This window comes from Aegilops tauschii, chromosome 4 (assembly GCF_002575655.3).
Source record: "Aegilops tauschii subsp. strangulata cultivar AL8/78 chromosome 4, Aet v6.0, whole genome shotgun sequence".
In the NCBI taxonomy this organism is placed as follows: domain Eukaryota; kingdom Viridiplantae; phylum Streptophyta; class Magnoliopsida; order Poales; family Poaceae; genus Aegilops; species Aegilops tauschii.
Window position 1 is genome coordinate 978482 of NC_053038.3, and position 19544 is coordinate 998025.

Consider the following 19544-nt stretch of genomic DNA (forward strand, 5'->3'; position numbering starts at 1 on the left):
GAAATGTAATCAAGGAACAAAACACACCGCTCGCAACAACCTGGGCCAGCCCACCTCACTGCGCATGCAGAGTTTTCTTCCACTTATTGGCTGGTTGTGCCGGGGAAGAGTATCCACCGATTCGTCGGTCCTTTTTTGAGGATCAAGGATGTATAGTGGGCTGGTTTATGTGCTAGTCTTCTCAATTCTTGACCGAACTCGCACGCCGGATGCACTTATTACTTCCCAACCTTAAGCCTGGACTCTCAAGCCTAAGCATATGTGGGTCTTGGATTTCATGACCTGGAGATCTTCAACATGATGCTTCGTGCCAGGCAAGCTTGGCAAGTCATGCATGATCCCTTAGTGCTAAGATCCTCAAGGCTGCTTATTTTCTGGAGAATTCTTTGTTGGAGGACGATCTGTGCCCTCACCCTTCCCAAATATGGCGGACAATATTGGATGGCAGAGATGTCATGGCCCAAGGGATCAACAAGAGAATCTACACTGGAGAATCTACAAATATTTGGATGACCAACACGATCCCCGACAGGGTATGATGAAACCCATTACTTCATGGATCCCACACACGCAACCACCATTGCTAGTCTTGGAGCTCATTGATGCTACTTCTGTTGTGTGGAGTGAAGATCTGGTGTGCTCGATATTTTTACCTATTGATGTTGAGGCGATATAAAAAAATCCTTATGTACTAGAAGATAAGAGGACTTTTGGGCTTGGATTGAGGACCGCAAGGGCTTCTTCACTGTGAGTTCGCCGTACAAAATGGTGGTGAGAACGAACATCAGTACACAAAGTTGGTTGGATGAGATCGAAAGACAATATGATACTACACCTGATTGTAATGGATGGATGTCTTACTGGAAAATTAAGGTGACATTGAAGTTGAAGGTTTTCCTCTAGAGACTCTCGCAACATTCTCTGCCAATGGCCACACTCCTTCATCAGTGCCACATGCCGACAACATGTGTGTGCACGTTGTGTGGATCTGAGGACACATGGCGGCATGCACTCTTAAATTGTTCAATGGCAAGAAGTGTATGGGCTCTCTCTTCAGAGGAGATGGTTGAGCACATGTGTGCTAATTAAGATATGAATGCTAAGATTTGGATTTTTGCAATGCATGACTCGCTATCACACGACGAATTTACCCAGATGATGGGGACACTTTGGGCGAATTGGAGCGCCATGAGGAGAGCAATGCACCAGAGCCCGATGCTACGCATTGCTTTATAGCATCCTTCATAGCGAACCTTCAGATACTATCTAATCCCTCAAGTGCACTAAACAACAGCCAACATGTACAACATGCTTGCTAGCTATCTCCACCTAAAGATCGAGTGAAAATTAATGTGGACATAGCTGTAGCAAGGAATGGTGTGTTTGGTGCAATACGAGTAGTTTTTCGCGATCAAGTTCAAGGGAATGAATGACCCTGGAAATTAGGAAATCACTGGCACTTGCAGATGATCACTATGAATAGAAGATTTATGTTGCTTCTGACTATAAAGTGGTCATAGATGTTATCAAGCAAGACTGGCAACAAGCTATGGGTCCATCATTAAAGAGATCAGAGAACGATCAAAGTATTTTTTTTTCACATCTAGCATAGCGCATGAGTTTAGAAGTTTGAATTTCAAAGCTTACAAGCTCGCAAAGCATGCTTTATCTGTAGCGGTTGGCTGCCATGCATGGTTAGGTTAACCAAGTGATATTTTTTTGTCCCTGTTAACATTGTGACGATTTGAATAAAGCTTTGCGATTTTACCTAGAAAAACTACTTCCAACGTCCTAGAGTTAAAAAAAGATTTCCAAAAAAGGCTAAAAACAAGGGTTTTGCTATTTCTCCAGTTGATGATAAATAAGTAGCCCCCCCCCCATCCGAATTAATTGACGCAGCCTTTATACAATGTTCAATCTAAAATTTTGATTCGTGTAATGGTGTAAGTATAGATGGAGAAGAGGACTGCCACCAAGTCTAACTGTGAAATACCCACTTCGTTCAAAAACAAAAACTACCAAGCCTCTTATCATAAGTTGCCAATCAATAGGAAATGCTCCAATGGTAGAAGTTATCTTTTTTGTATAGGACTATATATTATTGTATTATTAATCCTGAAACACGTGTGAGAAAACAGAAGACACAATGGCTTTCGAGGGCAGAGAACCAATGATATATACACCGATGTCGTTAGAAGAGTTATCTCTATCTAAACATTTCACATGTCGACATTAATTTCTCAATTCCTCAAGGCAAGAAACTGCACAAGATTGAATCTGCCACACATGTCAAGACGTATTAAAGTGATGCTGACATTTTAGACCACTGAATTCATATATTCATGGGTGCTACTTTAAACCTCTTCAGTCCTGGCGCAAGAGCATGGACCTTAGAAAACCAATTGTGTCGTTCAACCATGATAGTTAATTTGCCGCAACAAACTCATGATCAAAGTGGAATGGACTCATTATATTCGCACAAACATAGATACGACCTCTTTCGAACAAAAAAGATACATAGATACCAAAATCAATACATACATCTTGAATGTGTCACAACACTAGCTAACTGCGTAGGGAGTACCATACATACATATATAACAACGTTCATCAATCGATGGACGCTCTTAATAATAATTAAGTAGCTAAAAGTCAAGAATGAACCAACCTAATTCATTAAGGGCACCTCGGCAATCACAATCCTTCATAACCCTCCTCGACGGTCGATTTAAACGATATCAATTAGTTAGCTCAGTCGATGAGGATGATTACGTAGGGATCCTCCTAGACTGGAGGAAGGTCTTATGTTTCCCCTCGGCGGAGGCGAGGTAGTCGAGGAAGGTGGTCAGGTCGGTGTCCATATACCGCCGTTGGGTACCATCAGCGAGAAGCTCTGGCGCAGGACGGATTACCCGCTCTGGTGGAAGGCTGTGCAACGATGCCACCGAGATCCGCAATTGCGTTGAGTTCACTCGCACCCGATGCAACACGCTCTTGTACCGCCCATTGCTGAATATCTGCACACCCATATATTTATGAAAAATACAGTCAGGTAAGGAAGTTCAGGGCTTGTTTACTTCAAAGGTACTTCTATAAACTTTAGAGGATTTTTTTTTTGTTTCTGGGAAAACTTTAGAGGATTTGAATCCTCTTGATTCACTCTCATTGTTTTTCTGTAGTATCACACACTGACTGCTAGTAATTCATGTAGTTTTTTGATTCCATAGGATTTAAGAGCACATGACATACCAATTCTTTCATTCTTTTATTTTTTTTATGAAGAATCATACAAGCTAGTATATGCCTGTCGAGCGACGAGTGGTGTGAGCCGTAAGATGTGAGTGACATGGTGCAAATATAAAAATATGTTGGATTCATTGTTTCGAATAAGAATGCATTCTCTGGTGTATAGGCTAGGCTAGATCGTGTAAAAATATTTCATCTTAATTAATAACTTAATTACGAGGAGATGCACCCTTTGCTTAATGCACAAAAGAAGAAGCATCGTCATGCTGGTTTGCTTACAGAAAGCAAAAGTTGAGCATATATGCATATGTATATTGTGGAGTGCACACATTTATGGAGTGATATGATGGAGCAAAAGTCAAAAGACTTGCTATACATATATTGCTTATCTTAAATTATCTTATCTTTCCATGTGAGTTGAACTACTAGAGTGTGATCAAAGACTATAGTCTATGCATTGCTTCTTGGAACTGAAACTTTTGTCAACTAGACGCGTCGGCCACCTGATTGACTTTTCGAGCTAGTTTCTTCCATACTCCTACCATATATTTGTCTGCCATCATGAATCGTCGGGCTATCTAGCAAGCAATCTAGGCTACACATTTGTTAATTAGCACAAACATAGGCCGGTCTGATTTCCCTTGATTTGATTGCCCAACTAAGTATCTTTATTTATAATCGGCGAAAACAGACGCCATTTCGGCAGTTCTACTCTATTTTGCTAGAGCTACTAGTTATGTGCATTCCAAATATGCAGAAGTCGGGGCTAAACTATTTTTTTTACAGTTGCATCGAGATCTCCATGATGGTGGGAAGATGTGTATGCCTCGAGAGATGTGTATATGTACAAACCTCGAGGTGATCGCCGACGTTGACGATGAGGGCTCCGGGGAGGGGGTCGACGAGGAGCCAGTCGTCGTCGCCCTGACAGACCTCGAGGCCATTGACCTGGTCCTGGAGGAGGAGGGTGAGGAAGCCGTAGTCGGAGTGCGGCGGCATCCCCAGCGTCAGGTCCGGCTCCGGGCACACCGGGAAGCAGTTGACCATCATCATCTGAGTCCCGCCGTCGAGCTCCTCCAGCACGCCCTCGCCGGTGATCCCCATTGCCTCAAGCGCCGCCTCAATCAGCTCCCGGAACAAACCCTGGTTGGCGCGGGCGTACGCCGACATCACCTCCCTGCAACAACAGAGGGGTCCCACACGTCAGCGCTGAGGGTGCCGGTAGAAAGTGAATGAAGAGAAAATAACAGTGCCATCCATCCATGATTGGACTGGCAGGCGACAAAGTGAATATATGTAGTGGTGGATCTTCCTGGGGATTTGATTCGTTTTTATCTATCTATCTATCCCATTCCTATGCCGCCGCCGGCCGTCCAGCCGGAAAGTAGTTTGTTTTGTGTTGTGGCGTGGCTCGTCTCCTGCCGGAAAGTAGTTTGTTTTGTGGCGTGGCTCCTGCTGACTGAGACTGACACCTACGATGTAAAAGGCTGCTCTCTCTCTCTCTCTCTCTCTCTCTCTCTCTCTCTCTCTCTCTCTCTCTCTCTCTTGTTTCTCTCTCAATTATTTGCTGCTAGACTAGATACCCTCTGTGTTTGGATTTGGATTTGGTTGCATCAGCAGACAGCACATGTATATGTGTGTGTGGGAGTCCACTTCACCTCTATCTTTCACTGCCATGGTGAGATTGCTCAAGATTGAGAGTGGCTTGTTTTTTAATTCCTAAAAGAGGAATAAAAGCAGTGTGATGCTTCCACTGCTCTAGTTTACTGCCTTGTTAGCTTTTGTTGTTATCAGGAGAATCCCCTCCTATGTGCATGCACCAACCGGTACTAATGGGCATCGCATCCTTTAGTCCCGGTTCGTGGCACCAACCGGGACTAAAGGGCCCAGGTGAACCGGGACTAATGCCTTAGCCGCATGAACCGGGACCAATGCTCACATTAGTCCCGGTTCGTGACTGAACCGGGACTAATGTGAATATTGCCCTGTGACGAAAGCCCTGTTTTGTACTAGTGGCACCACCTACCCACACTTCAAAAATAATACTCCTACTATACAAGAAGAATACTATTACTACTATACCAAAGCAAGTGACTTCCACAACCACACAATTAATTACTACCACAAAATATAATAACTAAAGCAAGTGAGTTCCACAACCACACAAATTAGCTATACCAGCAGAATAAAAGGAGATTCGAGAATGACAGCAGAATAATATTACCAGCTAGTAATGCTATTCATCACCAGGAGTCAGAACAAGCTACTTTTAACCTGAGATATTTTTACGATCGTTTCATTAATTAATTACTTTTAATATACAAATAGTTATCTTCATATTGATTCACTATATATGAGAAATTTGGCACGAACAAATTAAAATACAAGTAATTCATAAGATCACAAAAAATGCATTTTTATGTATATTGTATACCATTCCCTCCATCCCATAATTTAAGGCGTGTATATTAGATGTAATAATGTCTTATATTATGGGACAGAGGAAGTATTGTCTTCACGTAACATAAAATATTTTTTACAGCTAATGTTTTCTTACGTTCTCGTTTGACTTGTAACGTAAGATAAAAATGTATATAGGATATAAAAATATGATGCAGTGATTGATGTTAAAATAGAGGAGTCCATGAGCGCGACCCTATTACCAGCTACCGTAGATAGTAATATTATCATTATCAGCTAGCTTAGTGAGAGGGAATACCAAATTGCTAAATATAGACTCCAGGACACCATACATACATAGAGCGACAAATCAAATCATATGTTGATACACATCACATCACATCATCATGCATAGTTTTGGACTGTACTACGTACCTGAGGTCGGACGGGTTGTGGGGCCATGAGGGCAGGACGTCGTCGAGCCTGGCCGGGTTGCAGAGCAGCTTGAGGAAGTCGCGCCAGCAGAGCACGCCGTCGTTGAGCTGGTTGAAGCTGGTGCCGTACCGCACCGGCGCCCGGATGTCGGGGGACATGTGCCGCGCCCGCTCCTCGAACGGCAGCGCGAAGAAGCGCGCCGCCACGTCCAGCATGGCCTTTGCCTTGTCGCCGGCGCCGTGGTTCACCGCCTGGAAGAAGCCCAGGTCGCGGCACGCCGCGTCGAGCCGCGCCAGCTCCGCGGCGCGCTCGGAGGGGACCGTGGAGCGGAGGCGGGCCATGTCGATGACCGGGATGCCGCGCGGTGCAGCCGGGGCCGGGCGGTCGGAGGGCGGCAGCACGTAGCGCGGCGGGAGGGACGTCACGCCGCGCTCGCACAGGTGCCGCACGCCCTTGTTCGGCTCCTCCTCTTGCGGTGCCTGCTTGGACTCCGACGAGGAGGAAGACGCCGGTGCGTTGCAGGTGGTTGGCTCGAGTTGCTGCTGCTGTGAATGGCCAGCATGGCTGCTGCTGCTCTCGGCGGCAGCGGGGAGGATCGCCATTGATCGAAGCGAGAGGTAGGTCTCGTGGTCTGTGGGTCGGATCTTTGGGGAAGAGTAGAGCCTGCGGATGAGTTGGAGGGAGAGCAGAGGAGGGTATCTATTTATAGGCCGGAGGAAGAAGAAGCAGCAGCAGCAGAGGAGGAGGAGGAGGTGCTCTGCTTTCCATTGCTGCCTGCGTTGACCCCCCCACATCGGAGGGGCGACACGTGTAGCTGATCTGTCCGTCCACGTCGGAGGACGAGACGCCCCAGGAGCTGCCACGTGCACCTCCTAGCTCCTACCTACACTACACTGCTACTACCTGACCTGACCTGACCTGAAAACACATGGAGGCTCATCCAATCACTTTCTTGCAAATAAAAGGTCTATTTTCCTTCCTGTAGAAAACCACCATCTCTCATCTCTGACCGCTTTGTCTGCCGCTTGTTTTCAAAATCACGCCCACAGTTTTTGAAAAAACTCTTCAAGAGTTCCATATGTCTACTATCTTTTTCCCAAAGGAGAGGCAAAAGATTTGCGTCATCGATTAATTAAGCACAAATACATTACAATAACACAATATAGGAGAAATGCATGTCAGGGTATTGTGGACGAGAAAACAACAACACAATCTACAAGTCACTATTTACGGTTTTAGTCTTTGGAAGTTCTATTTTTAAATTCTGCACACAAGTCAACGGGTGTTTTTGTTTGGTCAAAACGTTTTTATATGGGTACAAAATAAGATCAAGTTTGTTCCCAAAAGGTTTGAACTTTTGTTGACTTTTTTGTATTTACAATCTTTTTTTCCTACATCGTGTGCATATACACCCGAGTGAGCCAAGAGGTGTTATATACAGAGTGATGAATATATCAAAGTGACATGTCAAGCTTACATATACGACGAATAGGAAACGACCACTGAGACTAGTGTAGCTAGCATGATATATAGATAGTGATGGTGCGATATGTACCCACCCATGATCTCACCTCCACCACAAATATATCTTGAGTTGAGTTGAGTTGAGCTGAGCTGAGTTGAGTAGACGTAGAGCCTAGCATGAGTTGTGTCAATCTGTGACTTGTGTTTTCCAAAGGTAGCATATATCAATAGCTCTATACATGCATGCAATGCATCTGCCGCTGCATGCGCGGGAAAAAATGCATCAGATGCGGCAATGATTGATGCCCTAGCAAAGGAAAGGAAAGGAGATTGGTCCCGGTCGACCGTCAGATTATTTTCCAGATTCTGGCTGCTGCGTGTGCCCGCGCAGCGCCACACACGTACGCCCCGATCACTTTGAGTGTTCCATCGACAGGATCCATGCAAGATCTTTCTTGGCATTTTTTTTTCTTTTTTTACAGCTAGCTAGCTGCTTTTGTTTGTTCCATCACTTTGTTATGTATATCTTCCTAGGGAGGTATATTTATATATGTGCCACACTTTTGTGTCGACATTTCCAAGCAATAAGTGATTCTCCGGTTAATATTTGTTTTCCTCTCCAATCGCAAATAGATAAGATAGATGACGTCCTCCAAAATGTGCGGTAATTATCATTGTTTTAAAAAAAAATTACTAATCAATAGTTACAAATGTAGTGGCATGTGCATCGGCAAAGTGAGAATTGCACCATTACATTCGCCCTGGAAATAAGTATTCTCATGATGCGGAATCTCATAATTAATCTTCTTGCTGGCACGCAACTATATATATATGAAAAATCCAAAGATGCATATTGGAGAATGCAGATCATTTCTTAGACTAGCCACAGTGGGAGTAACTTCAGCAGTAACTTCAAGTCCAACTCAGCAAATTTGTCTATGTGGCAATGAGTTAATGAAGAGAAAGGTAGTTCTAGTAACTTAGCTAGTTACTGTAACATCACACATATCAAAGCAAGATGAGTCTATAGCATAATAAATGAAGTATTGCATGTTACCACGCATATGTTACTTCCCACTATAGAGGTAGTAACATAGAGTAGTAACATGCCCATGTTACTACTCTATGTTACTACCCATTGTGGCTAGTCTTAGGACAAGGGTGGTGTCAGCGTTTTGTTTGAAATGGAATTTGTTTATCACTTAATTGTTCACGTCTTCTTTTAAAAAAGTAAATAAAAATGTGTATGAAAGGAAAACTAGTATATGCCACTATAGTACCTAGATTTTCCACACAAAAATTTCTACTTAAATGCTGGTCTTGGCCTTTTTCGGAGTCGTAGGCATGGGCGAGAGACATGGCTCTCATCCATGTCAATGAAATCCTACATGACATGACGAAGAGATCGGCGACCTATAACGTGCTCTGAATGATTGATAGCCGCTAATATGTGATCACATGATATACGCTGCTTATGCTTAGCTATGATCTAGCTCTAGCTAGGGCATTGATCCAATATGCATGCACATATTGAAAAGGAAATAGAGATGCCAACTGAATTCAGCTGGCACGCATGACAAGAAAGAATTAAAGGGCAAAAGGCGCCGGCCGGCAAAACTAATCGCATTCTTCTTCTTGCTTTTCTGTTTTTGTTCATGCATAAGTATATGTGTCCCAACGCATGCATGAAAGGCTCTCTCCATCGAACCTTTCTAGCTGAGATTTGACTAAACTGAAAAGCTAACTTAACTAAAAGACTACTAGTTAGTTAACAAAGCTCCGATCGAGCGTATGCAAATGCATAGAACGGTATCTGAAACCCTATCTAGTGGTAATTAACTCAGTTATACTAATTCGGTTTCCCCCGCAAAAATAATAATACTAATTCGGTTTGACTAAGGTGAACATATTAACTAAGACTAGTTAAAAGGCTCTGCCGTTGATCGTGCCCATGCAATGAACGGTATCCGAAACCCTAGCTGTCTATCTAGCTTAACCAGCAAGCAGGATGCCTAAAGATTTTAGTACTATTTTCAGTGACGCTCGGTCGATTGCTCTGAATGGCCATTGAATTGTTATTTTGTGTGCGCAAGGCATCTGTTACCCATAGTTTTCGAATGTCGGGTAGAGCTAATGACGTAGATTCACACTGTCACGCACTCACTCGCACTACCCTGGGTTTGAGGTTGATGAGGTCATCACATCACAGGCCTCTCGCTGTTGACCCGAAATATAGATCGTCTCTTGCTAAGTTCATCACTCGACTTAATGAGACACACGGTGTGCTTTTTTTTGGATTTTTTTGTCTAACAACCTAAAGAATCATAGCTCAGTTTCAAATATGACGTTGCTTACCGCACATACCACATACCGTGTCGTACACACGGTGTGCTTGACGATCTCTAGTCATCTAGTGGGCAATTTTGTGTGCTAAACAACATGATGTCATCTACTACCAAAACGTCTTATATTTAGGAACGGCGGGAGTATAAATCAAATCATACATAGTATTAAGTCAGTTACTAACTTGTCATGGTATGATATTGCATAGCTCTTGTCTTGCAAACAATGAATCTTCTTTTGAGAGAGGAGAATTTTCAAAGGTGAAATGCGCATGCATATTCTTCTGCTCAAAAATCAAAATTATACGGAATACACCAGCTAGTATGCATACTCTTCTTCATTCGAGAATACAGACAGGAGGTACCACTGGTCGGTCAGGAATGTTCCAGCAACAGTTAGTCAGTGCATACAGATGGGCTCTGGCATCCATATGCATGGTCGATCGAGTTGGTCATTTGCAGTCCATCCATTATATTCTTCGTGCATGCATGTCAAGTCAACATTTCTTGTGGTCAAGTCAACATTCTAGAGGAATATATATGATGACCAATGAACATGCAGTTCCTGTAGAGTCAAAGTCGCGAGTAGCATGAGCACGAGGCAGCTACTTATGACCATGTATACATGCGTTCAGATCCATAGATGTAGACCATACCATGGAACTAAACAACATACATACGCAGGCACGCATGCATGCCTACGTACGTACCGGGTACGGCTGACATGGCATTATCAGTTAGTCACGATGCAATTTATGGAGGAGTAACATTTATGGATGCATTCGGTCAAGTCAACATTTCTTCACGTGGTTAGAAGTCACTATTCTAGAGGAATTGACCAATTGATTAAGTACTACTAGTAGTAGACTAGTAGGAGCATGCATGCATGCAGTTCCAAGTCAAGGCCGCGAGTACGTACGTACGTACGTGGTTGTATGCACGACGTAAGCAGCTACTTACGTCCATACATGCATGCGTTCAGATCGATAGATCTAAACCATGGACCTAAACTACGACTACGCGCGTACATACAGCTGACGTGGCATTACATACGTCAGTTCGCGAGCAAATGAGGAGGATTAGGCCTCCTTTGGTTCATAGGGTAGGGAAATCATAGGAATAGGAAAGTTATAGAAAATGAGATGACATGCATCTCAAATCCTATAAGTAGGAATAGGAAAAGAGATATCCTTTGATTCACATCATAGGATTTTTTCCATTGAGTCTAGGCTAATGTTTATTTTCCTATGAAATGTGGAGGATAGGAAGAATTCCTTCATAGGCATAGGATTTCATTCCTACAAACCAAAGGGCTCTAAATGAATTTTTCCTATAAAAACCCTATCCTATGAAATTCCTACAAAATTTCTCCAAACCAAAGGAGGCCTTATACTGAGGAAACATGGGATGTTGGTTAGCCAAAATGGAGGAAGAGCAGAGGAAAGCTTGAGCGACATGTGAGTCGCAACCCAAGCTTGTCATGGTTCAACACAAGAGGGGTTTCCGTGCGCCGCAGACCAAGATTTGCTCTCGTAGAGAACGCAAAACGGTCATTCCCAGGCAAGCAAATATGTAATCCCTGCAAGGTGGTCTGGTCTTGCGTGCGTATGAGAAATGGTAATAGAAATCGTTGTGTAATTAACAATGTAGACTGAGCACGGTACAATTGCATCAATCAGATTTCAGTGGTTTGTTCTTCCTCAATCGCCTTATCTCTCTTCTACACTAGTATGAAGTTCCCTAAAAGGGTCGTTAAGGTTGTTCAATTCCCAAATGACACACGTGCGTACTGCCCCTAGGATGATTAATTATCATGGCCATAGAAAATACCACCATTTTGCAAACTGGGATTTAATTTGGTGAGTATTATGAAGAAAGGGTTTGCGGGGTTTGCGTATCCCGGCTTTTTTGAGAGACTTGACGTGTCACGTGTTTTTGCACTATGTCGTTGCTTGCTCATGGATGGATTCATAGATGGCCATAAAATTTGTAAGGAATTCATTGATTTGTATGACACACAGAATTCCAGCATTCTTTTCTTTGCTGTACTTGTATCTATGAGGACAACATTTCTCCCTTATAGCAGAATCCCAACACAGCTTTCTTTCATATTTTTGCAGATGTGCTCGACCACGTTTTGAGGGATATTCACAGAATCTTGGCTGCCCACGTCCCTGGTCATCCCTAAACCAAACATCTAGCAACCATCTACAAACTGGCTATCCCTAACCATCTAATCACCTGAGGGATAGCCTATCCAACCAAACAACCCCTTATAGTGCGGCTGTAATACTTCTTTTAGTTAAGTATAGTGTTTTGGCCAAGTGTTGTTATATAACTGTGAGTTATGAACAACTCTAGCAGAGTCGTCATATCCACCAAAACTAAATAATAGCCGTCATATAATGCATGGACCACAAAATGTAGCTAAAGTTTGGCCCCTCTGTCTTATACCTGCAACCAGTGTGTCCTTGTGATTCCGATGAATTTGCTTTCCAGATACTCCATCCGTTTTTAAATATAACCTGTTGAGAGATTTCAATATGGACTACATACACAGGCTTAGGTCTAGAAACGAAGAGAGTACTTAGTATGGTGTGCATGCATCTAGTCTGTGCAGAAGATAGAGATAGCCATGTCTTTGTCTTCCCTCCCAGTAACACTGGTTATATGTTTAACTGGAATTGGCCGCTGGCTGCGCCCCCCGGCTCCAGCGAAGGGGAATGATAGAAATTCGGCAGCCTCATCAATATGGTCTCACACAGCTCTTTGTAGGCCAGGCAAACGTCTGATATGATCGGTATAGTTAGCACCCTCATCAATCTGGTCTCACCATGTGCAAACCAATTGTGTAGCTCGCACTTTAGCTAGAGAGCGTGGTCCTCAAGGAGATGTTTAGGTAGAGGACCCGTCAAGTTTTATTGTATTTTTGTTAAGTGAGGATGTAAATGTTATTTGATTAATAATGCAAGCCATGATAGCATTCTCTCAAGAAAATGGATGTGACTCTTCATTGAGAGTAGGATGATATCACATAGGGTTACTACAATAAAGAACAGTGCATATATCTAAGCATATAACGTATTAATATTTTCCAAGGGGGCAAACCCCCCCCCCCCCCCCCCCCTCCCCCCTCTGTATTTTGTATTGCAATAGCTCTCTCCTTGTATTGTAATTTGTGGCTGGACTGATTCTCAACGCCCCCCCCCCCAAAAAGAACAAATCATCACATATTTTCCAAGTGTGATGTGTTGGATGGACGTTGTGTCGCCCTCCTGACGTACTTGCCGATGTGCATTATTGTGGTGATACGTCTCCATCGTATCTATATTTTTTTTATTGTTCCATGCTATTATATTGTCTGTTTTCGATGTTTTATATGCATTAATATGCAATTTTATATGATTATTGGAACTAACCTATTAACCTAGAGCCTAGCGCCAGTTCCTGTTTTTCCTTGTTTTAGAGTTTCGCAGAAAAGGAATACTAAACGGAGTCCAAACGGAATGAAACTTTCGCGATGATTTTTCTTGGACCAGAAGACATCCAGAGGGCTTGGAGTGCACGTCAGGGAAGCCACGAGGCGGCCACAAGGTTGGAGGGCGTGCCCAGGGGCATAGGGCGCTCCCACCTTTGTGGGCCCCTCGTGACTCCACCGACCTATTTCTTCCGCCTATATATTCTCAAATATCCCAAAACCTACCAAGGGAGCCACGAAACCACTTTTCCGCCGCCGCAACCTTCTGTACCTGTGAGATCCCATCTAGGGGCCTTTTCCGGCGTCCTGCTGAAGGGGGATTCGATCACGAGGGCTTCCACATCAACACCATTGCCCCTCCGATGAAGCGTGAGTAGTTTACCACAGACCTACGGGTCCATAGCTAGTAGCTAGATGGCTTCTTCTCTCTCTTTGATTCTCAATACAAAGTTCTCCTCGATGTTCTTGGAGATCTATTCGATGTAATACTCTTTTACGGTGTGTTTGCCGAGATCCGATGAATTGTAGATTTATGATCAGCTTATCTATGAATATTATTTGAATTTTCTCTGAATTCTTATATGCATGATTTGATATCTTTGCAAGTCTCTTCGAACTATCGATTTGATTTGGCCAACTAGATTGGTTTTTCTTGCAATGGGAGAAGTGATTAGCTTTGGGTTCAATCTTGCGGTGTCCTTTCCCAGTGACAGCAGGGGCAGCAAGGCACGTATTGTATTGTTGCCATCAAGGATAAAAAGATGGGGTTTTCATCATATTGCTTGAGTTAATTCCTCTACATCATGTCATCTTACCTAATGCGTTACTCTGTTCTTCATGGACTTAATACTCTAGATGCAGGCAGGAGTCGGTCCATGTGTGGAGTAATAGTAGTAGATGCAGAATCGTTTCGGTCTACTTCACACGGACATGATGCCTATATTCATGATCATTGCCTTAGATATCGTCATAATTTTGCGTTTTTCTATCAATTGCTCGGCAGTAATTTGTTCACCTGCCGTAATATTTTCTATCTTGAGAGAAGCCTCTAGTGAAACCTATGGCCACCGAGTCTACTTTCCATCATATAAGTTTACGATCTATAATTTTAGTTTCCTATTTACTTTCTTTGCAACCTTTTACTTTCCGTTCCATAATCCAAAAACACCAAAAATATTACTTTACCGTTTATCCATCTCTATCAGACCTCACTTTGCAAATAACCGTGAAGGGATTGACAACCCCTTTATCACGTTGGGTGCAAATTGGTGTTTGTTTGTGCAGGTATTCGATGGCTTGTGCATTGTCTCCTACTGGATTGATACCTTGGTTCTCAAAACTGAGGGAAATACTTACTCTACTTTGCTGCGTCACCCTTTCTCTTCAAGGGAAAAACCAACGTGAGCTCAAGAGGTAGCACGTGGCAACTGAGATGCACAAAGATATCGACCGAAATGGTGCAGATGACCGCGACGGCTGGAACGAACAGTTCGTCGTGGCCCTGATTGGTAGCCATCTTCACTTCACGCTTCCCTGCTGACGGAGTAAATTGCACAGAAGTACCACAATTGGGGCATTGGAAGCAGATTGGTACCAAGATTGGTAATTTTTACGTGTCAGTACCAAGATTGGGGCTAGCCGTTGCAAAAAAAGACTAAAAGCTCGTTTTGTACGTATTGACACTAAAGCTGACCGATTGGGCCCGCCCGTCAGGCGCCACACTGGCCAGTGCGCGCGTTGCCTGCGCTGGCTGCGCGCTGACTCGGACGAGGCCGGCTCGGACCGTTTATGTGCGACCGAGCCAGACCCCGACCCCGACCCCGCTCGCCTTCTTCTTTCTTTCTTCCTGCTCTCTGCCTCGCCGTCGCCTGCGCCCGCCACCGCCGGCCACCACAGCACGCCGCTGCAGCCATGGTTCTGGAGGACGAGAGCAGCGACGACAACTCAAGCCTCCCGTACATGCACTCCGAAACCTCCACCGATGGGCTGAACCAGGTAAGTTACTCCATTGGAGCTAGGGTTAGGGTTAGGTTTAGGAAATTTGGGGATTTTTGTGTGTAGGTGGTCTTTGTTGTTAGGATTTCGTTTGATTTGATTTGTCCTCGTCCTCTACACATGATGGTAACTTGGATTTTGCTTGGGCAGGTGCCTTTCTCTCTTGAGGACCCGGATTACAAGGGTCTTGAGCTAGATCTGATAGTGTTGTGCGAGAAGCATGGGAAGCCATCAGAGAGGCTTGTTGCGTTTGAAGGAACAATGACTGGGAGAAGGTTCTTAGCATGTGCAGGGCCGGTAATTTTCTTGCCTTGGTGATTAAGCACTGGATGTGTTCATTGAAAGTGGCAGAGTCTTGTTTGCCACCTGTGATTCAGTTATGTGCATGCTAAATTTGTTAGGAATGATCATTATTAAGTTCAGTGGAATGCATTTCTGCTAAAATATATGCTCCTGTTGTGTGCACATGCTATTTATTTACACTTCTTTCCAAATGCAGTGTTGCTCAATATTAAGTTCAGTGGAGCCAGTTAGTAACAATTGCTTACTGCTGACAGTAGGTAGTCTCATTAGCTAGTTTGTTGCTACAGGCTAGTGTAGTGTATTTAGGTGGGCAAAGTAGTTCACATTGTGTTGCTTATTACTGTTAGGATTCCATTATATTAATGGTCAATTCTTAGCAACTGCTGTTGCTTAGCAACTTCTAAGTTGAATGGAGTGTTACTCTGGTGCCTAGTAAATATATGAGTTGATCATCCATTGTAGGATTACATTAATTTATTTTACAATGTGGTCCTGTTGCTTAGCAAATGGCTGTGCAAATCCAGTTAATGTCAGTGCCAACATTAGGTACTGCCATGAACTAACTGTTGCTTAGTACTCTTAGTAGTTGTATTGTACTAAATTTTGCCCTTCTAATTTTTCCAGGAAGGTCAGAATTGTGGGTTTGTTCAGTGGGTTGATGAGCAGTGGCCCCCAACAATGGAGAATGCATTGCTGAAGCTTTGGTCAATGGTTGAAGAGAGCAAGTCTGCTAGGGTGAATGATAATCTTCAAAGTGCTCTAACTATTCATGAGTTGACAGAAGAAAAGAACAAGCTGGATGCAGACTATGACAAGTTAGTGAAAGATGTGCATCAACTTGTGGACTTTCAGCAGGATAGGGTTGTGGATTTCAGTTATCTGCAGTCTGCTGTCACATATCAGCACCAATGCAGAGATGAATTGGTGGCTGGTATGAATGTAGAAATGGCAAAGAAAGATGCAGCTACACAGAAGCTTCAACAAAAGTATGAACTCCTGTGCAACCTGACAAGTGCTCAAGCAACTGTCATCCAAAACTTGAAGTTGAAGAATATGAAAGAGAAGGAATTGTTGAGTGAGGCTAGGATGAATTTGGAGTTGAAGAATGCAGAGTTCATAAAGTTTGAGGAGAAGCTCACCCAAGAGAAGCTAGAGTTGAAGCTCCAGGTTGCTGATCTGCTGAAGCTCAAGGAAAACCATAATGAAGAGAAGCAGATGCAAGAGTTTAAGATTACTGAGCTCATCAAGGCAGAGGAGAAGCTGAAGGAGAAGATCAAGGGGATCCAGGCCATCTTGCAGAACTGAACAAGATGACTTGAGATTAGTGGGCATTGCAGACCTTTTGGGAATGATGGTTGTGCAATGACCTAGTAACTTAGAATTATGGTTGTGTAATGTATGGTTCTAGTACTAATTGTGAACTCTGGTTGTTTATGTACCTAGTAGTTATGCTATTCATCCTTTTGTGAGAAAAGGATGGATTGTGCATTTGAACTCCACTATGTAATGTGAACAATGGATGTGTATTCTATAATGTGTTGAACTCCAGTGTTACTTATGTTATAGTGATGCTTAAATGCTTAAATGCATTTGCAAAAGTAATGCTTATGTTAGAGTGATGCTTATGTTAGAGTGATGCTTATGTTATATTGATGGTTTAAATGCATTTGCAAAAGGAATAGTTACATATGTTATGTTACAGTGATGCTTTAGGTGGTTCCGTCGACCCCGAGCCACCCTAGACCCTAATTGAATGCTTTAGGTGGTTCCGTCGACCCCGAGCCACCAAAACCCTAGTTGATGCCTTTAGGTGGTTCCGTCGACCCCGAGCCACCCTAGACCCTAGTTGATGCCTTTAGGTGTTTCCGTCGTCCCCGAGCCACCCTAGACCCTAGTTGATGCCTTTAGGTGTTTTCGTCGACCCCGAGCCACCAAAACCCTAATTGATAGGTTTAGGTGTTTTCGTTGACCCCGAGCCACCCTAGAGCCTAGATGATAGGTTTAGGTGGTTCCGTCGACCCCGAGCCACCCTAGACCCTAGTTGATGCCTTGTGACGCCCCCGATTTGACCGTACACTAATCATGCACGCAAATGTGTACGATCACGATCAGGGACTCACGGGAAGATATCACAACACAACTCTACAACATAAATAAGTCATACAAGCATCATAATACAAGCCAGGGGCCTCGAGGGCTCGAATACAAGTGCTCGATCATAGACGAGTCAGCGGAAGCAACAATATCTGAGTACAGACATAAGTTAAACAAGTTTGCCTTAAGAAGGCTAGCACAAAAGTAGCAACGATCGAAAAGGCAAGGCCTCCTGCCTGGGACCTCCTAACTACTCCTGGTCGTCGTCAGCGGCCTGCACGTAGTAGTAGGCACCTCCAGTGTCGTAGGTGTCGTCGTCGACGGTGGCGTCTGGCTCCTGGACTCCAGCATCTGGTTGTGACAACCAGATAGAAAAGAAAAAGGGGGAAAAGAGGGAGAGAAGCAACCGTGAGTACTCATCCAAAGTACTCGCAAGCAAGGAGCTATACTACATATGCATGGGTATATGTGTAAAGGGGCATATCAGTGGACTGAACTGCAGAATGCCAGAATAAGAGGGGGATAGCTAGTCCTGTCGAAGACTACGCTTCTGGACATCTCCATCTTGCAGCATGTAGAAGAGAGTAGATTGAAGTCCTCCAAGTAGCATCGCATAGCATAATCCTACCCGGCAATCCCCTCCTCGTCGCCCTGTTAGAGAGCGATCACCGGGTTGTATCTGGCACTTGGAAGGGTGTATTTTATTCAGTATCCAGTTCTAGTTGTCATAAGCTCAAGGTACAACTCCGGGTCGTCCTTTTACCGAGGGACACGGCTATTCGAATAGATAAACTTCCCTGCAGGGGTGCACCACATAACCCAACACGCTCGATCACATTTGGCCGGACACACTTTTCTGGGTCATGCCCGGCCTCGTAAGATCAACATGTCGCAGCCCCACCTAGGCTCAACAGAGAGGTCAGCACGCCGGTCTAAACCTATGCGCGCAGGGGTCTGGGCCCATCGCCCTATGCACACCTGCACGTTGCGTACGCGGCCGGAAGCAGACCTAGCCTAGTGGCGTTCCAGTCCAATCCGGCGCGCGCCACTCAGTTGCTGACGTCAAAAGAGCTTCGGCTGATACCACGACGTCGGGATACCCATAACTACTCCCACGTAGATGGTTAGTGCGTATAGACCAAATGGCCAGACTCAGATCAAATACCCAGAACTCGTTAAGCGTGTTGTGTATCCGCGAATGCCGACTAGGGCCAGGCCCACCTCTCACCTAGGCGGTCTCAACCTGCCCTGTCGCTCCGCCATAAAGTAACAGTCGGGGGCCGTCAGGAACCCAGGCCCACCTCTACCGGGGTGGAGCCACCTGTCCTTTCAGCCCCCTCACCAGAATCACTTGCGGGTACTCCTCGAGCCGACCCGACTTTAGTCACCACATGTGTCATGTATATAGCATATACCCGTGATCACCTCCCGAAGTGATCACGGCCCAGTAGTATAGCATGGCAGACGGACAAGAGTGTAGGGCCACTGATGGAACACTAGCATCCTATACTAAGCAGTAGGATAGCAGGTAAGGGAAACAAACAATGACAGGCTATGCAACAGAATAGGATTAATCGAAAGCAGTAACAAGCTACACTACTCTAATGCAAGTAGTAGAGAGTAGAGTAGGCGATATCTGGTGATCAAGGGGGGGGGGCTTGCCTGGTTGCTCTGGCAAGTAGGAGGGGTCGTCAACTCCGTAGTCGAACTGGGCAGCAGCAGTGTCGGTCTCGTAGTCTACCGGAGAGGAGAGGGGGAAGAAACAGTAAATACAATGCAAACATAAG

General features: G+C 44.4%; 1 protein-coding gene across 1 annotated transcript; it reads right to left on the bottom strand.

Moving 5' to 3' along the window:
• Positions 1-2498: 2498 nt before the first annotated feature.
• Positions 2499-6767, bottom strand: LOC109745948 (probable 2-oxoglutarate-dependent dioxygenase SLC1). Its single transcript, XM_020305060.4, has 3 exons — positions 6082-6767; positions 4099-4423; positions 2499-3017 (listed from the first exon to the last, which is right to left on the bottom strand). Exons 1-3 carry the CDS (start codon positions 6681-6683, stop codon positions 2769-2771), a joined length of 1176 nt encoding a protein of 391 aa, XP_020160649.1. The 5' UTR covers positions 6684-6767; the 3' UTR covers positions 2499-2768.
• Between the last annotated feature and the right edge of the window lie 12777 nt (positions 6768-19544).

Coding starts and splice junctions, on each gene's coding strand:
- LOC109745948 (XM_020305060.4), bottom strand. CDS start 6,683: ATGGCGATCCTCCCCGCTGCCGCCGAGAGCAGCAGCAGCCATGCTGGC. Junction 4,424..6,081: donor CACAACCCGTCCGACCTCAG/GTACGTAGTACA, acceptor CTGTTGTTGCAG/GGAGGTGATGTCGGCGTACG. Junction 3,018..4,098: donor ACGTCGGCGATCACCTCGAG/GTTTGTACATAT, acceptor ATGGGTGTGCAG/ATATTCAGCAATGGGCGGTA.